The 27,835-nt window shown below is 33.4% G+C and overlaps 1 protein-coding gene and 1 long non-coding RNA gene across 3 annotated transcripts; one reads left to right on the plus strand and one right to left on the minus strand.

The window, feature by feature from the left end:
- The first annotated feature begins 209 nt into the window (after nucleotides 1-209).
- On the plus strand, nucleotides 210-18,868 carry AAE7 (acyl-activating enzyme 7). 2 transcript variants are annotated; one of them, XM_006855231.4, is made up of 3 exons: nucleotides 210-624; nucleotides 14,777-15,382; nucleotides 17,446-18,868. In XM_006855231.4, the coding sequence occupies exons 1-3, from the start codon at nucleotides 406-408 to the stop codon at nucleotides 18,343-18,345; spliced, it is 1,725 nt and encodes a 574-aa protein (XP_006855293.1). In that variant the 5' UTR covers nucleotides 210-405; the 3' UTR covers nucleotides 18,346-18,868. The 2 variants fall into 2 exon arrangements, with proteins under 2 accessions (XP_006855293.1, XP_088715158.1); XM_088859032.1 differs by lacking the exons at nucleotides 210-624; nucleotides 14,777-15,382 and adding an exon at nucleotides 16,264-16,332.
- LOC148783391 (uncharacterized) lies at nucleotides 17,230-26,851 on the minus strand. The gene is made up of 2 exons (XR_016049849.1): nucleotides 26,608-26,851; nucleotides 17,230-19,912 (listed from the first exon to the last, which is right to left on the minus strand). It is a non-coding gene; the product is annotated as an uncharacterized LOC148783391 (long non-coding RNA).
- Between the last annotated feature and the right edge of the window lie 984 nt (nucleotides 26,852-27,835).

A 27,835-nucleotide genomic window follows, 5' to 3' on the forward strand; every position in this document is an offset into this window, starting at 1 on the left:
TAAAGGTGACAATCATTCTCATTCATTAATTTTCAATTTAAATGGTTTGAGATAAGTCACGAAACATTCGAAAACTTATTTTTGGAGACTTTATACCTATTCAATAACACTCTTACAATCATCCATTTTAAAATTTAAATGATGAAAATGATTGAGACGTCGTGCAACGAAGATAAAGAGCGAGCGTCTTTATGAACAATGCCTAAACAAATTCCCCAAATTTAACTTGGGGCTCATCTGCTATTTCCTTTAAACCTAAGGTCTTTCTCATTATCACTATCGAAACGCAAACTTTACACGAACACTTGATCGATAAATAGCCACTCTGCCTCCCCGCCACAACTAGCCTCCTCCACCCTCTTTCTCTCTCTAAAATCCGCTCTCGAAAGAGAGTGTGTTTTAGCAATGGGGGCGAGTCCCAGAGACATAGACGACCTGCCAAAGAATGGAGCAAATTACATGCCCTTGACGCCCCTCTGGTTCCTTGATCGTGCGGCTCAGGTTTATCCTGAGAGGAAATCCCTTATCCACGGCTCTGTTCACTACACATGGCAGCAAACAAACGAGAGATGCAGACGCATGGCTTCAGCTCTCTTGAACCACTCGATCGGTCCTGGAAAAACTGTAAGTTAATTTATCTCGTTCTTTAAAATTTATGGATGTTTTATCCATTTTATGTATTTTTGTTATATTTGTTTTATTTAATTAGTTAGGGATTCAATGTGCTGGTTGTTTCCTGATTGTATTTGGCTCGATATTGAATGCCAGAAAGAGGCAAAAAAGATGATTTGCCTCTATCTGTCATTCAATATCGAGAATCATGGTATTTTGTTTAATTTTTTAATATATATTGATGGTGAAAGTACTAAAACAGGACTAATTTAGGAATAGATTTTTCTCTCCCTCTCTCTCTGTACTCTTTTTTTCTTCTTATGAATCAGTTTTTTCGATGGAAAACTGAGGAGATCTTGAAGCAAATGGCAGTTGATTTTTTTCTTTAAACATGTCTCATCTATCATGATTTCCTCTAAATTTTTAGAGAAATTATTTCTTTCTTCAAAGTGAAAATTAATTGCACACGAACCGGAAAAGAATTCATTTATTTGCGATGAATTTTTTTTGCAAATATAGTAGTCATAGGTTTTCAGCGGATAAGTTTTTGGTCCGAGAGAAATGGAGTTCGTTGAAATTCATGAACGGTCAAGATTCTCCCCACTAGCAGGTGTCCTCGTAATCCGGCCTTGATGCAAAAAAAAAAAAAAAAGGTTTATATACATACCAAGCTCTAGAGCCTACCTCAAAAATTTCACTAGAGGTTCTTTTGACGTCCAAGCTCTAGAGCCTACCTCAAAAATTTCACTAGAGGTTCTTTTGACGTCCAAATGTCCTTCAAATTGATCATCTCACTATCAAGATGTATATACATGAAAAAAAAATGGATTTCAAGTTTTGAAAATAAAGTATCTTAAAATGACCATCATATTTTTTTAGATTTTTAAGTTTTTATAGATCTCCGACTGTTTTTGAAGCTTTAAATTTTTTAATTAAAGATAAAAATATATTTTAAAGCTATCACAAATATTTTCAATATTAAAACCGTATTTTTTGATAATATTTGACGGTACGTTTTAGTTTGGATTATTTAGAAGCTCGGCTCTATACAAACCACACCCAACAAATAAAACCTCTCAAAAGCTATTGAAGATTTTGAGTATAGGGCTTGGGGTTGTGATCGTAGTAATATGCCTCACGGCCATGGAAAATTGTTTCATGCGGGCTAGACTGCATTGCTACATTATGCAGTCTCAAGGTATAAGGCATTCATATTAAAGATGGGTGGTCTATTTAAAAACAATTGAAACTAATGTTTAAATGTTTTTTTCATAAAATTAATATTTTTATTTTTTATATTCATGATCTTCGTGTTAAAGATTACATGTGCTTAAAAATTGGGTCAAAAAATCCATCTCAAAAATAGATTTTTAAGAGTGGACTTTTTTCTACATGGACTTATAGAAACCGTGTCGAAATCATAACTCTTAATTCAATTTTCACCACTGAATATGAAATTTAAAGTTAAAAAAATGGACCAAATTATTTGAAGTTTAAAAAATGAACCAAATTTCACATAATGAAATTTAAAGTTAAAAAAAATGTCCTTAAAAAATTTTACGTTTTTTAAATCGTAGGGTTTGTGCTTATGTACCAAAAAGAAAGGGGCACGGTTTGGTTGTCTTGGTTCGTTTTTTGAATTTTAAATTTCAGGTGGTGAAAATTGAAAATTGAATTAAGAGTTATGATTTTTCCCAAGGGTGTTTATTTGAATGAAATTTCAAAATGAGGTTTTCCCGGAAGTCAACTCTTTTTAAATATAAAAGGCATTTGAACTTTGAAATTATCAAACGTGCTCTAGAACTTCTAAAACGCCTTTAGAGACTAATGGTAAAACTGAGGTTATTGGAATTGAATAATATTGTACTTTGTCTAGCTGCTATGGGTATTTCCGGTATTATCTTGTTTACACACGTTCGTGAGAGGTGCATGGTTGTTCAGTCGGTAAGCATGCTCGAATAGAAAGCGTGATTAGGATATAGAATGCTACCACCACTACACCAGCCCAATTCGAAAACAAATGCTAAAAGATGTTCTCAATTTTGAAGTTACAAAAAAAAGCCGCATTTGAAGCTCTAAAACAATAAATAAATAAATATATATATATATATATATAAACTATTATCTAGACCACCTGTTTTCAAGTGGATTTCTTTTAATTTTTTGAACTTCAAAATCTCATATTTAGTGGTGGAAATTGATTTAGGACACATTGAAGAGACTTCGCAGGAAGTTTTTTGGGATGAAAATTTAAAGCCCGAGCCCTGCATAAACTGTAACTTTAAAAAATGGGAGCAAGCTCTTGCTAAATATTTCGCTGAAAATCATTTGAACTTTGAAATGATCAAGTTGCTCCTACCTTTCCTGAATTACCAGATTGCGCCTCTAGGTTGCAATGGTAAAACCGATATCATTGGAATTGAATAATATTGTACTTTGTCCAGCTGCTTGGGGTATTTAAGAAATTCTTTTGTTTACCTTTCTTACCGCCACACGGGCACATGGTTGATTCCAAAATACAAGCCGAAAGCTGTCCTACTCCCATAGGAGCATACTGTTTATATGCTCCCGGGAGTAAAATTCCATTATGTAACCTCTTTCAATCCCTAGATTAGCCTCAATGAAAACAAAACAAGAAAAATTCTTTGAAACCTTTATACTTTAAACAATAATGTATCAATATTGAATACAGGCTATCTAATTTTTAAAAGGTGAGATCTACAAGAAATTCAAAATTCAAATTTTTTCTTTTGAAAATAATAAATCTAGCCATTCTTAGAGGGCTACACAGTTAAATTACTCTACGCTTCGTTATAGAATCTAATTTTTAAAAGGGGAGATCTACAAGAAATTCAAAATTTTTCTTTGGAAAATAATAAATCTAGCCATGCTTAAAGGGCTCCACAATCAAGTGTACTCTACACTCCCATGTATAGAATATGCGGGAATGTAGCGTACATTTAAGGGAAAATATCTCCATACTTTTTATTTTTATGTTTCATTTCATAATAGACCCGTGGTTTTAAAATGTAACTTGGGATATAAAATTTATAGATTTTATTTATTCTGAACTCTTGAGCTAATTAAAATCTTTTTTAGGCCAAACGAATCTAAAAAGACATGTCTTTTCTAAAAGTCATCTTCAAACTTCTAGAAAGAGATGGGCTTGATGGAGGTAAGAAGTTATTAGGAAGAGAGATAGGTGTTCGAAGAAACATGGGAGGCAAGAGAACGAGAAAGACACGTGAAGAGAGAAAAAAAGCGTAGTTTGAGATAAATAAGTGAGGAGAGAGAAAATAGTGGGTTTAAAAATAACATATTTTTTTCACATTTATTTAAATTAAAAAATAGATTTAAAGTGACCAGATTAGAATCTTGAGTTTATTAAAAATTAAAACTTAAAAATAAAAAATACTCCCTATATGTGATCGTGGAGCCCCTTAAGAATGGCCTTTCTTGAGGAATAGCTCTTTTCATCGTTGGTGACCATTTTGGGCGGCCTCTAATATCTTTCCAAGTATGGACAAATAAAAACCTCAGTTATTCTTCCAATGCCAAGTACATCCCTGCTACTTATTTCCTCTTTTTATTTGGATACAATGACGAAAATGCCCATGTGTTGGCGAGCGGGGGCCGGGGGCAGTCCCTGTATGAGGCATTATCGTCCTTTTTAAATGGCGAGAAAAGAGCTCCCGTTCCTCAAAAGTGGCATTTTTGTTTTTATTTATTGTTTAATTTATTATTACTAAATTCTCGAGGAGGGTCAGTAATCTACGTTACTCCAATTTTATAAGGGAAAAGTTTATATATAGCCCAGGTTTTTTTTTTAACCAATTTATATAGAGCCAAGGTTTTAAACAATCAAATTTGAGCCTATCTGAAAAATTTCACTAGAAGAGGTTGTTTTGATGCTCAAATATCTTCAAATTGATAATCTCGACATCAAGATGTATGGACATGAGGAAAAAATGGATTGTAAGTTTTAAAAATAGTGTATTTTGTAAAGTATTTTTGCACCGTCAATTTTCAAGTTTTCATAAATATGTCAATCTATAATATTTTTGAAGCTTTAAACTTTATAAATAAATATGAAAATATATTTTAAAGCTATCACAAAGATTTTTAATATTAAAATCATATTTCTCAACACTATTTGAAGGTAGGCTTTAGAGCCCAGGTTCTATACAAACCGCACCCATTTTATAATTGATATTTGCAACCTGTAACCCACGAGGGTGGCATGAACAGTTTCATGTTCGTCAGCAAGAGAGAGAGTCCTCTTATTGTCAAATTAGGCGAGAGATAACTTTTACTAACTAATCAGGGAGAGTTTTCTTATGGACCTGGTTTCTATGCGGCCAAGCCCGCATGTGTGCAAATGCCTATGCGGCCAAGCCCGCATATGTACAAATGTGGGCCTCTTAATAGATCTACTTTTAGATGGATTTTAGTAGTTAATTTTTTAAGAACATGTATTATCTAATATGGATATCATGAATATGCATAAATAAATAAATTTTAAAAAGTAAAAATAACAATTCTACTAAGAAAACGTTTGGACCGTTTCCATTGTTTTTATATAGAACATCATCCATCTTTAAGATGGATGCTTTACACGGATCGCATAGGTAGAAATGCAGTCCAGCCCACATGAAACAATTTTCCTTTTCTAATTGTCAATGAGAGAGAGATTTTTTATACCAAAAGATAGTGAGTATACTGTCTATTTACTCCATTGGGTAAAACTCTTCTTAGAATTTTTTTTATTTTTATTTTTCAAATTAAAGCTCTTTTTAGAATTTTTTTTTTATTTTCAAATTAAAACTCTTCTTTATTTTTATTTTTTTCAAATTTTGCAGATATAACATTTTTATCACATAGAATAACTTTAATAAAAAAAAAATCCTAAAAATTATACCCTCTAAGCACTTAAAAAAAATAGTCTTTCATGATTGAATGGAAGCCCTCCAATTTTTTGAGGTTGAGATTTAAGTGTTAAAAAACTCAAATTTCAATTTGTTTTTTAGAATAACTATCTAGTGGTTTCAAATTGAAAAAAATCCTCCCAAATAAGTCATCTGACTTAGGGAGTAGAAGTTGCTCATTTATTATTATCAAATTATGATTTCAAAATAACCTCCATGATATTAAACAATCGTTTGACACTATAGTTTTCCCATTAGTTGAATAAATTATTTTAAGGATATATATATATATAATTTTTTTTTATTTAAAGGAAAATTTTAAGGTCTACATTTTTAGGTTTGGTCTCATTCATTAATACAAAGAAAAAGTTTATATAAGGATGCTATCTAAAAAATGTAGGACTACGGATGCCCTTCAAAAATCCATCGGAAAAGGTAGTTTTAATGTTGAAAAACCCTTTGATTGATCATCTCGACATCGAGATCTATGACTATGAAAAATAAACAGAAAAAATTTATATAAGGATGCAACCTTATACTGTAGAACTACAGATGTACCACAAAAATCTATCGAAAAAGGGAGTTTTAATGTTGAAAAACCCTTTGATTGATCATCTCTACATCGAGATGTATGACCTGAAAAAATAAAAAGATTTTAAGTCTCAGAAATAGTGCATTTTACAATATATTATCTACACTGTCCATTTTCAAGATTTTCATATGTTTATAGATCTACTTGATTTTAACTATTTTTTAAATTTAAAATTTTATAATTAGATATAAAAATAGATTTTGAAAAAATTCTATGAACATTTTACATCAAAATTATTTACCATAAAAAAATTTGAAGTTGCACCTTACCTCTACAGCTACGGATGCATCTGTATGTGGACTGCACCCAAAATAAAAAAATTTAAAGTCTAAAAAATAGTACATTTTACAACATATTGTCTACACCATCAATTTTCAAGATTTTCATATGTTTATAGTTCTACTTGATTTTAACTATTTTTAAAATTTAAAATATTATAATTATATATAAAAATAGATTTTGAGATAATCCTAATAACATTTTACCTTAAAATTATATACCATCATCAAATTTGAAGGGCACCGTACCCCTACACCTATAGAGGCGTCCGTATGCGAAACTGCACCAATGCACCACCCCATATGAGTCGTGTCAGTATTGAATGGTTCCTTGTGAGCCCAATATCCTTCTAATTTGGAATAACTTAAACTCTCAAGGTTCCAGGTGGGCCCAATATCCTTCTAATTTCGGAATAGGTCGACAAAATTATTATGACATATCAACTATTGACAAAATGACTGAAATACGCGCAATTATATGCACTGAGAAATCCCCTTGGAATGGAAGTTTTTGGAAAGCTGAAGCTTTTGATAACTGTGTCTTGGGAATACTACTTAATATCCTGTAGAGAATTTAAAGAGGTTAGGGAACCTGCGATTGCTTGAGCTTGGAATTCTAGAACCTGGTGATCTGAAAAAAATCTAGTTTTAACCGTTCATCGAAATTTTCATTGATGAGGTGGTCATATTTATAGGCATACTTACATACAACCATATATATATATATATATATATATATATATATATATATATATATATATATATATATATATATATATATATATATATATAGAGGTAATGATCTCATACTACAGTTGTATCATAGTATGATGCAACCACACTTCTAGAAAACCATGTTTTTGGTATTTGTATGACCCCAAATTTTGCACATACATTCTCTTCATCCTCCTAATCAATCTTATAGAAAAAAAAATTCAATTTTGTACCCTAGATATGGTCAAAATTAGTACCCTCCAACAATGAATCTCGACCATCCATTGGTGAATTTCAATATCTAGGCCTTGAATAATTCAAAATCACTTTTTTCTTTTTCAGCATTGTTAATCTAATGATGATAACACTATATAAAATTTTGGAAATAAAAAAATCCTTCTGAGGCCTATATCTAACCATCTCACTAAATGGACGGCTTCTATTAATTGGGCTAGAAAAACACTTTCTAGGGCGTTTTTTTCTAAATTTTATTCTTTGTGATTGTTCTTTAGAATGAAAAAAGTATACATCCACAAAATTGTGTCAAATAAATGTCTCTAACATGGTTTTTTAATGTAGTTGCATTATATTATAATACAACCGTTGCATGAAATCATTGCTTTATATATATATATATATATATATATATATATAGAGGAAAACACTACGCAACGCCTATAAGCGAAAATGAACAGTGATTTCGCCTACTCTTATCACTGTCCAAAGTTCATCGTACGGTCACGATTGTCCGGTAGTGTTTCATTTTTCATTTGTTTTCTACATATCGGAATGACCTGAAATTTGAAGCAATGTATTCATAAAAAATAGGGGAATCTTCAAAAATTATAAAAAAAATATTTTACATGAAAATAATTGACCAAAATACCCCTGAAAAGTTTCGGGGGTATTTTGGTCAATTTAATTTTCGATGGATAATTTTTTTTATATTTTTATTAGATGTGCTTCAGTAAGATGTATATACATTCTAAATTTTAGGTCATTTAAATTTGTAGAAAACAAATTAAAAATAAAACATTATCGGACAATCTTGATCGTGCCATGAACTTTGGACGGTGATGAGGGTAGGTGAAATCACTATTTATTTTCGCCTATAGGCATTGGGAAGACTTTTCCATATATATATAGAAAAAAATTATTCGCGAAAAATAAATTGACCAAAATACCCCCAAAGCTTTTCAGGGATATTTTTGTTAATTTTTTTCATGTAAAATATTGTTTTTATAATTTTTGAAGATTCCCCTATTTTTGATGAATATACGCTCCAATTTTCAGGTTATTCCGATTTGTAGAAAAAAAATGAAAAGTGAAACACTACCGGACAATTGTGACCACGCGGTGAATTTTGAACAGTGATAGGGGTAGGCGAAATCACAGTCTATTTTCGCCTATAGGAGTTGCGTAGTGTTTTCCTATATATATATATATTAAATGATCTTGTGAGCCAGTGGCCTCACAAGTAAAAATGAGTCCAACGGCCCAGATTGAATCTGGGCCGATCTGACAATTACGGATGCTCGATAGTGTTTGAATTTTAAAGTTTTTTTTAGAAATCAAAATCACTTGAAATTTTAGGTGTGTGTTCATAAAAAATAGGTGAATTTTTTAAAAATATCAAAAAAATATTTTACATGAAAAAAATTGACCAAAATACCCTTGTAAATGATCATGTGAGCCAGTGGGCTCACAAGTAAAAATGAGTCCAACGGCCTAGATTGAATCTCTGTCGATGTGACTATCACAGATGTCCGATAGTGTTTGAATTTTAATGTTTTTTTTACAAATCAAAATCACTTGAAATTTTAGGCGTGTGTTCATAAAAAATAGGTGAATCTTTGAAAAATATCAAAAAAATATTTTACGTGAAAAATATTGACCAAAATACCCCCGTAAAGTTTTGGGGGTATTTTGGTCAATTTTTTTTTTACGGATTTTTTTTTTTATATTTTTATTAGGTGCGGCTTGATGAGAAGAACACATGTTTAAAATTTCAAGCGGTTTGGGTTTGTAGAAAAAAATTAAAATTCAAACACTACTGAACATCCGTGATCGTCAGATTGGCCCTGATTCAATCTGGGCCGTTGGGCTCATTTTTTCTTGTGAGCCCTACAGATTGCCTATGGGGAAAAGTGAATAGTATTTTCGCCCATTTGCTCGGTGCCGTCCAATATTTTCGGACGGATTGGATTAAAGACCGTCACGGATGTAGCATGTCTGTAGCTATCCGTCATGGATATAGCATGTCCATAACGGTTTTTTTTTTTTTCACTCAAATTTGACGTAAAAAATATACGGGGACTGCGACGATGGCGAAACACTGTAGCAATTCGCCTATGGGCATTTTTAACACTTATATATATATATATATATATATATATATATATATATATATGGGAAAAGTTTATATAAGGTTGCAACCTTAAAATGTAGAACTACAGATGCACCTTAAAAATCCATTAGAAAAGGTTGTTTCGATATTGAAAAACCCTCTAATTGATCATCTCGACGTCGAGATGTTTGACTATGAAAAAAGAAAGGATTTTGAGTACTAGAAATGATGCATCTTACGACACATTATTTAGACCAGCAATTTTCAAGATTTTCATATGTTTATCGATTTACTTAATTTTAATTATTTTTGGAGTTTAAAATTTTATACTTACATATGAAAACAGATTTTGAGATAATATTAAAAATATTTTTACATCAAAATTATATGCTATGATAAAATTTGGAGGTGTGCTTTAAATGGATTGTTTAAGGTTGCAACCTTATGGAAACCACACCATATATATATATATATATATATATATATATATATATATATATATATATATATATATATATATATATATATATATATATATATATATAAGATGCTAGGGCAAGCCCACTAGCTGATGGAATAGTATAAGCCCAGTGGCTCAGATTGAATCTGGGTCGATTTGACAGTCAGGACTGTATATCGGTAATATAATTTTAATATTTTTTATATAAATCCAAATAGCATGGAATTTGGAGCATAAACGCTTCTCATCAAGGCGCACTTACTAAAAATATTAAAAAAAATCACATAAATTAAATTGACCAAAATTCACATAAAAATATTAAAATAATTCACATAAATTAAATTGACCAAAATTCCCTTGAAATTTAAAGTAATTTGGATTTGTAGAAAAAATATTAAAATTCAATTACAAAATACAATTGTGATAATTGGAACGGTCCATAATCAATCTAGGTCGTTGGGCTTACACTGTTTCATGAGCCCATGGACTTATAAGGGCTTTTTCCTATATATATATATATATATATATATATATATATAGGGAAAATATCCTGTCAGCCCAAGGGCGTACTGCTCTACAGTAAACGGCAATGGCTCAGAATGAATCTGGGCCGATCCAACGATCCCACATGTCCGGTAGTGTTTGAATTTTAATTTTTTTTCTATTAATCGGATTGATCTGAAATTTAGAGCGTGTATACATAAGAAATAGGTGAATCTTCGAAAAATATAAAAACAAATTATTTTACATGAAAAGTTTTGACCAAAATACCCCTGTAAAGTTTGGGGGGTATTTTGGTCAATTTTATTTTTGCGGATTATTTTTATTAGATGCGCCTTGATGAGAAAAATATACACCTAAAATTTCAAGTAATTTGGATTTATAGAAAAAAAAATTAAAATTAAAACACGAAAAGAGGTCGTGGCCGTCAGATCGGCCAAGATTCAATCTGGGCCATTGGCGTTTTCTGTAGCGGTCAGTTAGTGGGCGTAAAGAATCTACTACCATATATATATATATATATATATATATATATATATATATATATATATATATATATATATATATAGTAAAACCTCCAATAGCTGGGCGGTTCATAATGCTATCACTATATGAATTTTAATTTTTTTTTTATAAATCTGATTAAGATGAAAATTTGGGTGTATGTACCTCACTCTATTGAGAACCATATAAAAATATAAAAAAATTATTTTCAATAATTTAAAATGACTAAATTACCCCCATCATTTTTCAAAAGTATTTTGATCATTTTATATTTTGGGAAATATTCTTTATATATTTTTTAATTGTGCGCCCTATTTTTTAGTACACACGTCTAAAATTTCATTATGATCCGTTTTCTATAAAAAATATAAAAATTCATATAGTGATATGCATTCTGAACCACATTATGAAAATCTGACGGCTGGGATTCCACCTATATTACTATTCATTATAGCTGCCCAGGTATTGTTAGCTTTTTCCATATATATATGAAAGTGTGGTGTTTTTTAAATGAAAGAGATTTCAACATCATAGCTCCTCCATTGTAGGTCGTCTAGGTCACATAAAAAGAAAAACCAATGTGGTTATGACTCACTACAAAATATACGGTTGGAAGTATGTCAGAGTATTTTGATTTTATTTCTCTATCATTGGATTGAGGGACACTTTTAAACATTTGATATGTAGAAAAATTATTAAAATTTAAACACCATCGAACAATATTATTAAAATTCAAACCCCATCAAACATCCATGACCATGTGATGGATTTTGGATGATGATGGGCTATATGTGAAGTATTATAGAACTTCACATATAGGTGTTTGTAATATACACACACACATATTTTGGTGTAAAAAATTCTTAGGATCATCTGAACATCTATTTTTATATCTAATTATAAAATTTAAACTCCAAAAATGGATAAAATCAAGAAGAGTTATAAATATATGAAAATCTTGAAAATGGACGGTCTAGATAATGTATTGCAAGATGCACTATTTATGGGACACAAACTATATATATATATTTTTCATATTCATACATTTCGATGTCGAGATGATCAATTAGAGGGTTTTTCAACATTAAAACAACCTATTCCGATGGATTTTTAAGGTGCATCTGCAATTCTACATTTTAAGGTTGCAACCTTATATAAACTTTTTCATATATATATATATATATATATATATATATATATATATATATATAGATTAATTGTGACCACCATGTACCAAAGATAAACGGTTTCAAACTTTTTCATAGATATATTTATATACACACACACACCAATTTCACATCCAATGGTCAAGATTAATTGTGACCACCATGTACCAATGGTAAATGGTCTTATTTTATACTTTTCCATATATAAATATATGTATGTATGTATAATGTAAACTGGTCCCCACTTTTGGACTCTGAGCCTGATCCGTTGGGTTGAGAAATGGAACCTAGACTAAGACGTAGGTTCCATTGGGTCCCTAGTTGATCCAACCCGTTTTCCACCCTACTTGCAATCAATGGTTCTACCCTCTAGTCTACCCTCTAGCCTAGTCTTATGGAGTTCTCTCTCTCTCCCCCCCAATTGTGTTCCATGTTTGCTTATCTTATATGGGTGTACTATTAGTGCTAGTTCTATCAAAGCAAGGTGTAGTTTTACCATGCTTCCTTATATTTGCATTCAATTGTATTACTAAATGGAGAATACTTTCAATTGGGGATGTTTTGAAAAGAGAGAGTTACTAGTTTTTGATAGTCATACTATTGGTTTTTATTGGGCCATAGCTATGTTGCACGGACATGGGTACATGTGTCACTGTCTTACACGAGAATGAGGTGGAGTCATCATGCCATGAGAAAAACGTATTTGGCTACATGATATATGTTATGAAAAGGCAATCAAATCCAACAATGTTCCGTTAATATTCCATTTGACGATGAGTAGCAGGAAATAATCAATTATATCTTATTTGGCTGAATCCATAGATGTTTACAAAGTTCTATATACATTTCAAAGTTCACAAATATCTACTGAAGGCAAAAAAAAAAGAGTAAGTCTCTAAAATGATGCAATGAATGAATCAGTGTCAATATGTGTGTGTATAAGTGTCTGACATGGGTGTGAAACCTTAAAAGAGGACTCCATGTACAAGGGTGATCATAAGCTCTTTTGGCCCATGCTTTTCGCCCATGGTTTTCTTAAAGAGTATATGCTTATTGGTTTTGTTGGTGCTTTGATGGTTTCTTAAAGAGTGATTGTGTGAGATTCCTCTACAATTCAACAATATTATGAAGGGCATGGTATTGTGTCCTGAAGCTGTAACGCTCTGAAGGTGCACAATGGTTCAGATTCAACCATCCTCAAATATCTCATTTATTGAATCAACATTTCCCTCTTTGTGATAGCTGAGAAGCGTTCTAAAGACTTTTTGACAAGGGAGCCAAAGGATTGAATTGAATACCTAGGGAGAGTGAAGTACCATTCCATAGCTTGATCAGTGAGCAAGTAGGTGTCACTGTTTAGTAATATGGTTGGTGACTCAGCTGCCTCATCCAACATGGAGGGCTCGACTCAGCTGATCAACATTGAGGGGTGGCGGGCAGTTCTAGTTTGAACGCATTCTCCTCGATCTTATCTTGCAGAGTGAACGGTCTCGCAATGGTTTAAGCTTGTGGTTGGTTTGCTGCTGAAACGAAGGCGAAGCCAATCACTCTAGTCACAAAGGCTGCAGTGACCAAGGAGAAAGACTTCCATGACCAAAGGTCCATTTCTCCCAACCAGAAAAAGTTGGGCTTCAGCCCGAAGGTGAAGAAGGGTCCTAAAGGGACGATAGCAAGGACCGGGACCGCATAGCAGGTCCGATCGGGTGTCGGGCTTTGACAAGACCTAGCAAACCCACCCTCTAATTCTAATTGCTTTGGCACTGCCCTTCCATCTGTCCACATCATGATATTTTTCCATTATGAAGAGAACCAAATCCAGCAATGGTTTCCTACTAGTGTATTTCATGATGAGTGACAATAAATAATTAATTATACATTCATTGGCTGAATCTATAGATATATTGAAAGTTCTATATACATTTCAAAGTTCACAAGTGTCTACTTAAAACCAAAAATCAAATAAAATAGTAAGTGTCTAATATAGTTTAATCAATATTTGAAACACAAGAGGAGGAATCCATAAGAGTATATGTTGGTAGGTGTGTGTATGATACAGGTACGACATCCAAACAGAAGAATCCATGTGCTATAGCCCATGCTTCTCTCCCATAGTTTTTAAAAGAGTAAATGCTTGTTGGTTCTTCTATTCTGCTCTTTGTAATAAATGTTACCAGTATATTTTTGTTCTACACGGAGGTTTTTTGTTTTTATTATTGAAAGAGAGGTCATGCTCTTCATCTTTGAATAGATGGCCGAAATGGTCTCACTCCCAACGGTTAGTAGTGTTAACAATGAATGTATTTTGTTAAGAATAATCTAAATATTCTATTTGTTCTGAAATCACTTAATATATAATCATTTAAAACGATCTCTCTCTTCGCTTTTTCTCTCTTCCTCGCGCACATACACATGCACATCTACACACAGAAAGATTTTCTACGGTTTTTTTTTATGTGCTCTACTGTCAATGTTCAACTTCAGTTCTTCCATATTATTTCTTGTCACATTTATTGCCAGTCTGCATTCTTCTCTACTTTTTTGTGGTATCTTTGTTGAACCCCTATGTGGGCAACTGAGTTTGACTCTTACAATTTTTAATGCAACCATTGAGATTTCCAAACAACATCTTGTGTGTAATATAACCAAGTGACTTTTTTCATCTCTCTCTCTCCTGCAGGTAGCAGTCATAGCACCCAATGTTCCTGTCAGTTACGAAGCCCACTTCGGTATTCCAATGGCTGGAGCTGTTCTCAATAGCGTAAACATCAGACTGAACGCCCCTACCATCGCCTTCCTCATTTACCACTCTGCAGCGTCTGCCATAATCGTAGACCAAGAATTTTTCCCCTTAGCTGAAGCTTCCCTCAAGTTGGCCTCAGAAATGAAGAACAAAGAAGGTGGTGGCCACCAGTTCAAGTGGCCCCTTCTCATTGTTGTTGGTGATGAGATTTGTGATAGAGGAGCTTTAGAGAGTGCTATAAACAAAGGGGCCATTGAGTTTGAAGAGTTTTTGAAAGGTGGGGACCCAAATTATGTTTGGAAGGGCCCACAAGATGAGTGGGATAGCATTGCTCTTGGGTACACGTCGGGGACCACATCGAGCCCTAAGGGAGTGGTTTTGCACCATCGTGGGGCTTACCTCATGGCTCTGAGTGGGCCCTTAATATGGGGTATGGGGGAGGGAGCAATATATTTGTGGACTCTACCCATGTTTCATTGCAATGGATGGTGCTTCACTTGGTCGCTTGCTGCTGTATGTGGGACCAGCATTTGCCTTCGCCAGGTGACTGATGCACATTTTGATATTGCACATAAATTATTCATGCATGATGGCGAGTGAGTCATATACACATGCGTAGTAGGTTATGGGATTGGCGTATCAGTTTTCAGTTTTTTAAGATTAATGTTTCTGTTTCTTTCCTTTCTTTGATAGTTAAGGATTTCTTTTCTTTCCTATCTTTCAATCTTTTTATTAACTTTTCTAACTGCTTTTCCTTGTTTAAGGATTGTCTCCTATATTTTGCATTTCCATGCTGTGTCTTTTCTAAAGATTTTATAAATATCATGTAGATAAACCATTATTTTGATTACTGCATATCTAGATAAGGGTTACATGTTTTAAGGATTCTGTTAGAGCTGCACAATAGATATATCCTGCCATCTGGTGATCTTGTGCATGGCTTTTGTGACTTTCAGTTTTGGAGTAACTCCAAATTGCAAGTTATTTAAAATTTCATAGGGACTTTTAAGTCTTTAACAGTTGCTCTTTTCTCTCCTTTCAAAAGAACTTATAACTTGTCACTTCATCTGCGTCCAGTTTCTCATTTGTTTTTTAACTTTTTGCTATGTTCATTTGTATCTCATCTCTCCTTTTTTTATTATTTTTTTTTCTTTTTGCTGGGCTGGCCATCTCCTTACACTCTGAAATACTAATCTGTCTTTTGGCTTATTTGCCCATTCTTTACCTAAGTTTTGAACCTGCTCAGAAACTTCTAAATGACCAAAATTTGCCTCAATATATCTAGAGTCTGTAATTATGTTCCTGCAAGGTTAACTTATGGTGTTTTGTGTTTTCTAGTCCTTTACAAATATGAGAGGTATGCATTTACTTTTATGTCACTTTATGCATGAGATATCTACTGTCTCTTTATCACCTCTTATTCCCTGTAAATGCTCAACTAGGTTTCACATGAGGCCATGCACCTTGAACTGGAGACCAGAATGGGTTGGTTGGTAGGCAGAGAACTGGTTAATTTCAGATCATCCTTTGAACACTTATACGAATCGGAATTAACGCTTTATTTGCTGCAATATGTTTCATTTACCGTTCATTATATTCCATTTGGCTATTTGAAGGAAACATAATGTATATATTTACTTAATTTTATTACTTTGGGTTAAAGCATCCGAAGAATCATCTCATTAACGTTTTTCTACTGTTTCTTGACTATCTATTGTTCCTCAACCCAAATTAACTATTTACTGTTAACGGAAAGTTTCTGGAATTCCTTTTTATCAGATGAATGTACTATACATCCTTCTCGATGTTATAGGCACTTATATCATCTTTCTATTCCTTTCCAATCAATAGAAGTTCTGCTTTTTCTTTTGAAAATATTTGCTCCATACCGATGGTTTCAGGTAGGAAGTTTCTGTCCGTGATCTTGCTGTCATCACACGTTTGAAAATTGTTGTCCTTATTGTGTAATTTCAGTGAGACTCATTTCCCATCTGAATCATTTATGATTTTTGTTTTTTAATGTGCTGCCAAGATTTTTAAAGATGTTTCAGCATAAACTTCATCTTGGATTCGTATTTAGTCACAAGATATCTCAAACCAAGATTCCTTTGATAGATGCTTTAGGCATGATTGTCACATTACTGCTGTACCCAAACTACAAGCTGGGAGTCTAAGCCTCGAACATCAGTGTCGCAAGTCAAGAGACTAAGCACCTTCAAAAATTGAAAATTATGTTATGCACAATATATGGTATTAAGCTGGGTTAACCGCAATCCCTCGGTAATAATGGAATGTAGATATGAATGCTTCTTCCTTGAGAACTTTTATGCGGTCCACTTTACATTGGACAAAGTTTCATTTGTGACACAAAAATTTAAGAAAGAAACTGGTGAGTCCCAAATAGGCCTAACAATTTTATTAAAACATTGGCTACACCATAACAGATATCCATCCTTTTGTCATTTCAATAGATAACAGCTACCAACTACACTCCTTGTTAACTGAGCCAGTAGTATAATACAGTATTATGTTATACATAGGTCACTAGAAAGAAGAAAAGACATCCCTTGATTGATTCTAAATCTCACTTTTGGCTTAAAATGCAGGTTACAGCCAAGGCAGTCTATTCAGCTATTGCGGAGTACGAGGTCACCCACTTCTGTGCAGCCCCAGTTGTCCTCAACACCCTCATCAATGCTTCACAGCAAGACATCTGCCCCCTCCCAGGTCCTGTCCATGTGATGACTGCCGGTGCCGCCCCTCCTCCTCACGTTCTTGCTGGTATGTCCAAGAAGGGTTTTATTGTCACCCATACGTATGGTCTCTCAGAGACCTATGGTCCGTCAACTGTATGTGTTCGCAAGCCCGAGTGGGCCTCCCTCTCCATCGAGGCCCAAGCCCGCCTAAATGCTAGACAAGGGGTTCGTTATATTGGGCTAGAAGCTCTAGATGTGGTGGACCCCACCACCATGGTCCCGGTCCCTGCTGATGGGACCACAATGGGGGAGATTGTGATGAGGGGCAATCTGGTCATGAAGGGGTATTTGAAAAACCCAAAGGCTAATGAGGAGACATTTAAGGGGGGTTGGTTTCATTCAGGAGACCTAGGGGTGAAACACCCAGATGGCTACATTGAGGTAAAGGATAGATCTAAGGACATTATAATATCTGGCGGTGAGAACATTAGCAGTTTGGAGGTTGAGAAAGCAGTTTATGAACACCCTGCGGTTTTGGAGGCCTCAGTGGTGGCACGCAAGGACGAGAGATGGGGTGAATCTCCTTGTGCTTTTGTGGCCTTAAGGGAGGGAACGGGAGGGAGCAAGGAGGAAGAGGCAAAGGTGGGTGAGGATATAATTAGCTTTTGTAAGAAGAGGCTGCCAGGATACTGGGTGCCTAAGTCTGTGGTAGTGGGGCCGCTTCCTAAGACTGCCACAGGAAAGGTGCAGAAACATGTGTTAAGGGCGCGAGCCAAAGAGCTCGGGCCAGTATGGGCGAGCAAGATGTGAAAAGATTTGGCACAATGTTAAAAGGATGGTAGACATTATCGTAAATCTGTGTTTTGAGGCTATGTACTTGTAATTTGTGGGTAGGGTACATGCTGTTATTCTGAAGCTGGCGTAATGGAACATGGAACGTTTGTTTGTGGGGACGTGGGTGTATGACCTTTTTTGTGTGTTTGAGGTTTTGTTGTGTTCTATGACCTTTCTTCTTGTGAGGAGTAAAGGTAGGGTTTGTGTGTGTGCACAGATGCCCTATGCTAGATGTGGAGTAAATGGCAGCAAAGGATAGCACTTATGGGAAACAAACTATATACATACATTCAGAATGGATGGAGCTGATGGAAGTGATAGGATTTTCAATATTGTATTGTGGAAATGACAGATTCGATTCTTAGAGTGCTAGGTAAATGTTAGGTTATCTTAGAGAAAATAGGAATCTAAATGCCTAGACCCAAGACTTCCAGACTGGTATGAAGTAAAATACTCATGTGGTTGTTGTCTAATTAAATGCAAAGGGCTTGTTTTTCAATTGATCATCATCTTCTTAGCCTTATTCCCACTATTTGGGGTCGGCTACTGTTTTTAAATTGGTAGATTCTCTTAAACATAGAAAATAGGCAGGTACTGAACTTGTGTGTGTTTAGAGTGCCTCGGCATGTGTGTTCACATATGCCCCTAATTACAGTTTTAATAAGTAAATCTTATTTATTTTATAGAGAAATTTATCAAGACATGTCAAAAGTCTTTACTATTTAACATTTTACACATTTTCAACTATTCCAACTCACGACCATGTGTGTTATGTGTTTTTCAAATTTGAATAAAAAATTGGGTAGAATGTTAAAAGGTTATGCTCTTAAATGCATTTTTTAATTTCCCCCATATATGTGTGTGACCTACTTATATTATCTTCATGCACTTTCACAAGATTTTGCGTTTATTGGGAGGATAAGATACTTCCACAAAATTGTCACATTTGATGTACGGGATTGTATTCTATAACACCATTTATTTTTAGGACAAGGAGGTCACAATCACATTTAGCAATTCCATGTGAAATCCAATAGATGAAAGTGTCATAATATTTGAGAAATTTTATTTTGGACTTTAAGTCTAAACAATGACACATCCTTAATCACCCGATTTCAAATCTAATAGTCAATGATGATTGTAGCCTCTTTGTGTCAAAAGTAAAGTGTCTCATCGCATATATTTCCTCTTATTCCTCTTATGTACACCCCTTAATGGTTTTGTAAATAATATTTTTTTATATTCGTGTAATTATTATTGTTGTGGGAAGGCTTGCATTTGGAAACCCAAAATAATAAGGTTCGAGAGTGCCGACATCTAGGTTTGTACCATCACCAATTTCCTATGCTAACACTTAAATAAATAAATAAAAAGATCAAAAGGGCTCCATTTCTTGAATTGGGCAAATAAGCACACAAGTTGGTGCAAGCTATAGAAAGAGTCACAGCCTGCTCTTATTGCTGCCTGAACTTGGTTGTATATAGTCATAGCTACCTTCCAAGGGTTCTATTGCCAATGCTCTGCTTGGTCCACATGTAGCACACTATACAAAGGAATCCAAGAGTAAGTTAGAGTTCTAAAGTAAAAAGTACAAATATCTCTATAGAGCAGGGGCTCACAATATATATCAAGAATAAGTTAATGTCCAAAAGAAAAAAGTTAGAAATGTTTGTGGCAATATATCTTGACATCAGTCGATGAAACAGAGGACGACCTGGAGAGACTCGCCTCATTCTATTGAAGAACCATCTCTGATAAGAATGGACAATTCTTGATTCCCATCAAATCTCGGCGGAGTTTTAAGTTTTTACATTTTCCTTTGATTCTTTATTTTTTGATGCAGAGAATTGGTCGACCTGGATTGATATCGCCAATCAGGATTGGAAGTAAAAGCATCAGTATTAGATATATTGCCATTTTCATAAAAATTGAAGGACCCATTTATTAAGCATCAGATTTCTTTTTGTTTAAGCCCCTACATATTATTGTGTAGGCCCTAACATCTATATGTATTCGATGACACAAGGTGGGGCGAGAATAGATTTGCACCATAAAATCTAATTGGACTATACATGTGTCATAGCCCACAACAGAAACGAGGCCCTGAAAATCACTTTTAAGAATTGAAACCCAATATAATGAACTTTGTGCCGATATATTTACAACATTGACTGTACCTGATTGTCATTCTATATTGAATGTATGCATGTTGTAACGAGCATAGTCTGCAGCCAAATTGCGGTCAATAATAAATGGATGCAGTTTGCATGTAGTTTGTATATAGAGCTGAGGCTCTAAACAGTCAAATTAGAGCCCACCTTCTGTTGGCAAAGTGGTTTTAATATTGAAAATCTTTGTGATAGTCTTAAAATATATTAACTTCAATTATAAAATTTAAAGCTTCAAAAATGGTGTAGATCGAGAGTAGATCTATGAAAACATGAGAAATTTGAAAATTGACGGTCCAAAAATACGTTACAAGATGTATGTTTTTCAAAACTTGAAATCTATTATTTTTCTCATGTCCATGCATCTTGATGTTGAGGTGATCAATTTGAGGACATTTAAGCATCAAAACAACCTCTTCTAGTAAAATTTTTGATCTGGGCTGATTGTTTAAAGCCTCGGCTCTATATAAACTTTTCCCCACACTAGATTGGATTATATCATCATTGGTCCGACTAGTATTGGCTAAGTTGGGTCAAGATGAAGAAATGGATCATTTTGATTTGAGGAATATTGGATCTCCCCTACCAGATTCTCCCATTCTTTAATGTCTCTTTTAAATTTCTTTGTTAAATGTGGCTCAATCCAATTTAGAATCGTCAAGAGTAAAATGGGGTGAACCAAAAGTACTTAATTGGCGATTTCATAGCCAAATTTGGCCCAAGTATTCTTTTAAAAAATAAAAAATAAAAAAAATAAAGGATCCTATTCTATGATGGACTATGTGCAGTGTAGACCATATACAAGACTTGTTAGGATGTGTGATTTCGTCCAAATGAAAGGCTCTAAAAAGATAATGGATATGTCCAAAAGTACGTGGATGGAAGTAAGAAAATATATCGTAACAAATGATTTTATTGGGATATAGCATTTGATAGAGCAAAATGACGAAACATGATTCTTATAACTGACCCTAAATAATTAGGATCAAACTAGAATGATGATCCTATCCTATGAATTTATGAGCGTAAAGGTAAATGAGAAAGGAGAAAGAGCTTCTTAGCGAGAGAATAACCGAAATGGTATCAGTAAACGTGGAGATGAGATGTTTCCTGTACGAGTCTTAGAGAGATGTAGATTAGTATATGGTGCACAGGGAGAGAGATGTAATTTAGAGAGAGTATCATTATGGTTCATTATTCATACAAAGTCCAAGTGATACTAATACAAATATTTTATTGGCCTTGCTTAAAATTTCCCTTTTTTTTTATGGCATTTGTATGAATTATGAACCCAAGGGTTTAATATATTGTTGCCTTCAACATAGACAATAAGGTTACCACGACATTCAGGTGAAATTTTTTTTATGAAGGGTTCATCCAATTTGTTCTTGAACGGTTTTGTGCCTTGGACAAAGATGCCCGGCTTCCAAATAACTTTTTGTTCTTCTTGTATGATGATAAACTTCATATTTGATGATAAATGCTATCACTCTCTCTTATTTCTATTGAAAGGGATGATAAATGCTATCACTCTTTCTTATTTCTATTGAAAGGGATGATAAATGCTATCACTCTTTCTTATTTCTATTGAAAGGGATGATAAATGCTATCACTCTTTCTTATTTCTATTGAAGAACTGAAAAGATTATTTGCTCTCATGGGCATAAAATGTACATTTCATCCCTCAGGCAAAACCCCGGTTCAGACCAATTTTAGGATACTATGGTTTGGGAATGTCCAATCTACTAAACCTAGGCACCAACCTTAGGAAGAAAAGCTTTAATATTGATATTAAAATTGCATGAAAAAGATATTTGATCTAGGATGCACACAAGGCTAAATTTTATATCGTCTAATCTTGATCAGAGCTAGAAGTTTAATGTATTTTTTACAAGTTATTTTGAGATGAAATCTAGGGTACCCGTATTTTTTATGAGGTATATAAGCAAAAGGTTCTAAAAGCTGCAAAAGGGATTGTCTGGTAACATACCATTTATCTTTATTACAACAAGGTCATAACTATTCCCACTCACTAGATATCAAATTGGATGGTTTGGGGTAAGTCACAGAGTCCGAGATTAAATTTTTTTGAAGTAAGTGTCTTCCTTCAGTGACACTCTTACAATCACAAATTTTAAAAGATAATAGTGCTTGTGACCTCCTTGTACAAAAGAGAAATGATCTCTTTATATATCTCTCTATTATAATTTACTTCCATGCACACTCATCATTAGTTAGTTTACATGAATTATGAAAAAGTACTGAGGTAATTGTTAAGGAAAAAGTTTATATAAGGTCGCAACCTTAAAATGTAGAATTGAAAATATTTTTTTAACATTGAAAAACACTCTAATTGATCATCTGGACAACGAGATATATGAATATGAGAAAAAAAAGATTTTGAGCCCTTGAAATAGTGCATCTTGCAATACTTTATCTAGACCATCCACTTTCAAGATTTTTTATATGTTTTTAGATATACTTGATTTTAACCATTTTTTGAGTTTCAAATTTTATAATTAGATATGAAAATAGATTTTGAGATAATCTTAAGAAGTTTTTACACCAAAATTACATATTATTATAAAATTTACAAGTACGCATCAATTGGATTGTTTAAAGTTGCAACCTTATAGAAACCACACCCAATTGTTAATAGTTTACTAAAGAAAAGAAATAAAGGGTAACAATAATTATCACATTTAATAAAGGGTAACAATAATGATCCGAAGTGAAAGAAAAATAGAGAAGTTCGCGAGTTCAAGTTCCAAGCCACTTAGCAAGTCCAGCTGCCAATACAATAAATACATTATTATTGCACTAAATGTGTTAACCAAAAATAAAAAATAAAAAGGAAAAAGATTGGATGGAACTCTAGATTAAGTAGGCTTCTCATGAGTAGCCTTTATTTAATGAATTTACTTGATTTAATATTATGCCTTCAATTTCCAATAAATCTTGAATCTAATGTCAATAACACTGATTCAAATGAAATGAGATGTGATTAGTAAATGCAAAAACAAGTGGTAAATAAATTATGTATGATAACACATAGGTACAGCAAAAAATTAAACTATTAACATTTTACCCTAAGTGTAACTCGATAAAATTTCAAAACCATGTTATTTGATGAGATATCAAACAGGGCCTTTAAGGTTCCATTATTTGTCACTGGCAAGAGATGATTGTGAGTATCATTACACCATAGTCCATTTTAGATTATGTTATAGTTCCCCTACTTGGAAATCCAAATATTTTTTTATTTATTTGTTTATAATTTCACCTAATTCTTTCACATAAATCACTTATTTTAAAGTAAAAAAGAAAAAGTTTGTATAAGGCGTCAATCTTACACTAGAAAAGTAGGGCATACGCCATACCCCACATTTCAGATTATGACATACTTCTCCTCCCTAGAAATCCAATTATCGATTTATTTATTTATATAGAATTTTGCCTACTCATTTTGTGGAAGTCATTACTTTTGAAATTAAAAAATAAAAATAAAAAAATACATAGATCTTTTACTTTTGGCACAAGGTGATCATAATTAATCTTGATCACTAGATGTGAAATTGGGTAGCTGCATTCATTATATTAACCAAGGTTAGATTTCAAAAGAAATTTTTTCGAAATTTGTGACTTATCTAAACCATCAGATTTCATATTGAAGGGTTATAAGTAATTGTGACTTTATTGTACCAAAGATAAATGGACTCATTATATACAAACCCATATAAAAAAGAAGAAGAAGTTTGAACAAAGCGTCAACCTTTTTGTCTTAAATGGTATATAAAGTATAATTCTATTTGATTATGTCAACTTTGAGATGCATGAATATAAAAAGAAACACAAATTTACAAGTTCTTAAATAATACATCTTGAAGCACAATAATCTCACCGTCCATTTTCAATATTTTCAAGTGTTCGTAGATCTGTTTGATTTGCAACATTTGTTGAACTTTAAAGGTGGAAATAAATTTTCAAGCTATTAGAGAGGTTTCCAACGCTAAAATTACATCTTCTAGTAAGGTTTGGAGGTGCAACCTGACTTTGATTATTTAAATTTGTTACCTTGTACAAAGTGTATCCAAGAAAACCTTTATGGTTTTAGCCATGAAAAAAGCATGTAAATTATGAACGTGCATGTGAAAGAGAATGTGTATGTATCCCATTTCCATGGAAAAACCCCAAGTCACAAGATAGTCAACATCGTTAAAGAAATGGTTCGATGGTGATTGGAGAGAAACTAGGAGTTGTCGTGGTATAGTGTGATATCGACCATCAAATCATAGATTGGACGCTGATGGCTTGCATGACTACAGGTGAAGTGACATAATACGCCTTTGTTACGAAAACGTCGTGCCTCTCGTTAAAGAAAGAATGCGGTTTGTATAGAGCCAAGGCTCTACACAATCAAAGTTAAGGGCACCTTCAAAGTAGTGTCGAGAAATGTAGTTTCAATATTGGAAATATTTGTAATAGCCTTAAAATATATTTTTTATTGTTAATTATAAAATTTAAAGCTTCAAAAATAGTATAGATCGAGCCGATATATAAAATTTTGAAAATCTTGAAAATTGACGGTTCAAAATGTGTTACAATATGCACTATTTCCAAAAACTTGAAATCCATTTTTTTCTCATGTTCATGCAGTTTGATGTCTAGATGATCAATTTGAGGATATTTGGAAATCAAAACAACTTTTTTTAGTGAAATTTTTGAAGTGGGCACTAATTTGATTGTTTAGAGCCTCGGCCTTATGTAAACTTTGTCCTTAAAAAAAGGCCATGCAGTAACCAATGAGAGAACTTCCTCATGGAAGAAAAGCATCAGCAGTTCTCCTATCATATGGACGGTTCAGATTTCACATGGGAAGCCCCTTGTTTCATGAATAAAACACGTCAGGAGTAATGGGATTATGTATTGGGAAAAGTTCAGATAGAGGTCTGATTCAAAATGGATCCCCTTTGAAAAAATTGAATTGAGATTTGTGATTTGAAACACTCATTGTAGATATATTTCCACTTCAGGTCCATAATGATCTCGATAGAGAAACAACCCAAATCCAATAATTTGGGATTAAATTTCCTAAAACAAAACGTAAAATAGTTTATTTTTAATGTTTACAATTCTTTTAATTTTTTTTCGTATTCATGATTGTGGTGGCTGAGATAAGGAACTTGTGAATTTCAAATCCAAAATCGATCATTTTGGTGGATTTTTGAGGCAGAAAACATTTGAATAGGTGTGTATGCTCACACACAAGAATCCCAACCTCATTGTCATTTAGGCTTTGGATTTGTATTAGATTAAATAAAGGAGGTCAAGGAGATATCCTTGGGGAAAAATGCAAGAAAGTTTTGTATATTTTGGTAGAAATTCAGTTAAATGATGAAATGGATTGGATTTTCTCCGATCCTGTTCATGTTTGAAGAAAATTCAGTTAAATGGTGAAATGGGGAGTTGAATGTTGGCGATTGATTATATGACCGATATTACAGGAAAACCGAAATTTCGGGCGATGGCGAAAGCTTTTGGGGGACAGAACTGCCAAACATGAGCTGGGAGATATGGATATGTCTAAGTCTAACGACATAACAAACGTCTCACATTGAAACCCTAACCTAAATGGATAAGGAGAAATTCATCGGCCCTTGTTGGCATGATAAGGTCGAGTAATAGGACTGTAGGATATGGTGCATATCCTCAAACCTTTTTTTTTCCCTTTACCTCTCTCTCAAACAATATCTTAGGTCACTCCTCTCCCTCCACATTATCTTCAAAGCATTCATCTTGACGTAAGTTTATATAAGATTGCATATTTATATTATAGAAGTAAGGTGCACATCAAGTAATCGATCATCTCGACCACAAAATATATGAATATCAAAAAAATATTAATTTTAAGACCTATGCATCTTGTAACAAATATAATCTAGACAGTCATATTATCAAACTAGACAGTCACATTATCAAAAATTTCATAATTAGGGTTGGATATAGACTTTCAAGACCGGTAAAAATTCTGACACCGAAACTGTATTTTTTGGGAAAATGTGCTTCTTACTTGTAAAGTACAAGATTTGATCGGAAAAGAGCTGAGGTCGTAGCAGTAGCACCCCACACCCTAGTCACCATGTTGTGGTTTCATTCTCACCACTAACATCACCCCACTTACACTTTCAAAAAGCTAACTCGATCCACTTGAAAAAACAAGTAAGGCTTGTCTTCTCCTCTGAATTACCGAAAAAAAAAAAACAAAAAAATGCAAGATTTGACCCTTACATCTTTGAGTCCGTTCTGTGTCTCTCATTTTCTCTCTTTATGGCGTCCCATTCTCTCTCTTTATGGAGTCCAACTCGTTGTGAACCCTGTAAGAGTTCAAAGTTTGTTGGAGTCGTAATAGAAAAGTAAATGATGTGGCCCCGACTAAACATTAAACGGATAAGACCGTAATCTTACTCGAGTAAGCTTTTCCATAAAGCCGCCGATGTCCCAACTAAAACCATAAAAGCAGCTTTGCTTAAAAATAAGCCTAATAATTCTGGGGATTGCGTGTTCTTCTTCTTCTTCTTCTTAAACTTGCACTTTAGCTTTCTCATTAAATTTAGAGGGTAAGTTTTCTATTTTTCTCCTACAACATAAAAACTTATATACTTCTTTTTATCCAACTGTGTATTTTTAATGGATGGCTACTATTGCCTCAATCACAACGTCATGTCTCTACACTATATATGTTTTTTTTATAAACTACTTTTACACCAAATTTTGTATGTTCAATCTTCTATTAAACTCGTACTAACGAAAAATATAAAAAAAAATATTTTCAATAAAATAAAATGATCAAAATACCTCTGAAAATTTCAAGAGGTATTTTGGTCATTATATTTTATTGAAAAATTATTTTTAATATTTTTTTATAGATGCGTCCCAATGAGAAGATGACACGTACCAAATTTAATATTTATACAATTTTTATAAATTGATCGGATCAAAGATCAAACGGTGAGTGGCTCTGTTGATAAAAATTGGACGGATGGATGGTAGAGGAAGCATAAATCTCCTATGTTGTGCTGTAGAGAAAGTACAGAAACCGTTTCCAAATCTAAATATACTTGAGTTACTCAAATTTGTGTATGGATTCTTGCTTTTTGCTCACATCTCTAGTTCTCGGACATTGGAAGTTGGATAAGAGTAACACGGCTTTAACATTGCAGAGCGAAAAAATAAAAAACCAAGAAAGAGAACACTTGATTGTCTCGTGGAATCAACGTGTTTAAAAGCATCATTTTCTT

The sequence above is a fragment of the Amborella trichopoda genome, chromosome 2 (genome assembly GCF_054954075.1).
Source record: "Amborella trichopoda isolate Santa Cruz 75 chromosome 2, AtrichopodaSantaCruz75HAP2 v2.0, whole genome shotgun sequence".
Taxonomy (NCBI): domain Eukaryota; kingdom Viridiplantae; phylum Streptophyta; class Magnoliopsida; order Amborellales; family Amborellaceae; genus Amborella; species Amborella trichopoda.

Coding starts and splice junctions, on each gene's coding strand:
- AAE7 (XM_006855231.4), top strand. CDS start 406: ATGGGGGCGAGTCCCAGAGACATAGACGACCTGCCAAAGAATGGAGCA. Junction 625..14,776: donor CGATCGGTCCTGGAAAAACT/GTAAGTTAATTT, acceptor TCTCTCCTGCAG/GTAGCAGTCATAGCACCCAA. Junction 15,383..17,445: donor CCAGCATTTGCCTTCGCCAG/GTGACTGATGCA, acceptor CTTAAAATGCAG/GTTACAGCCAAGGCAGTCTA.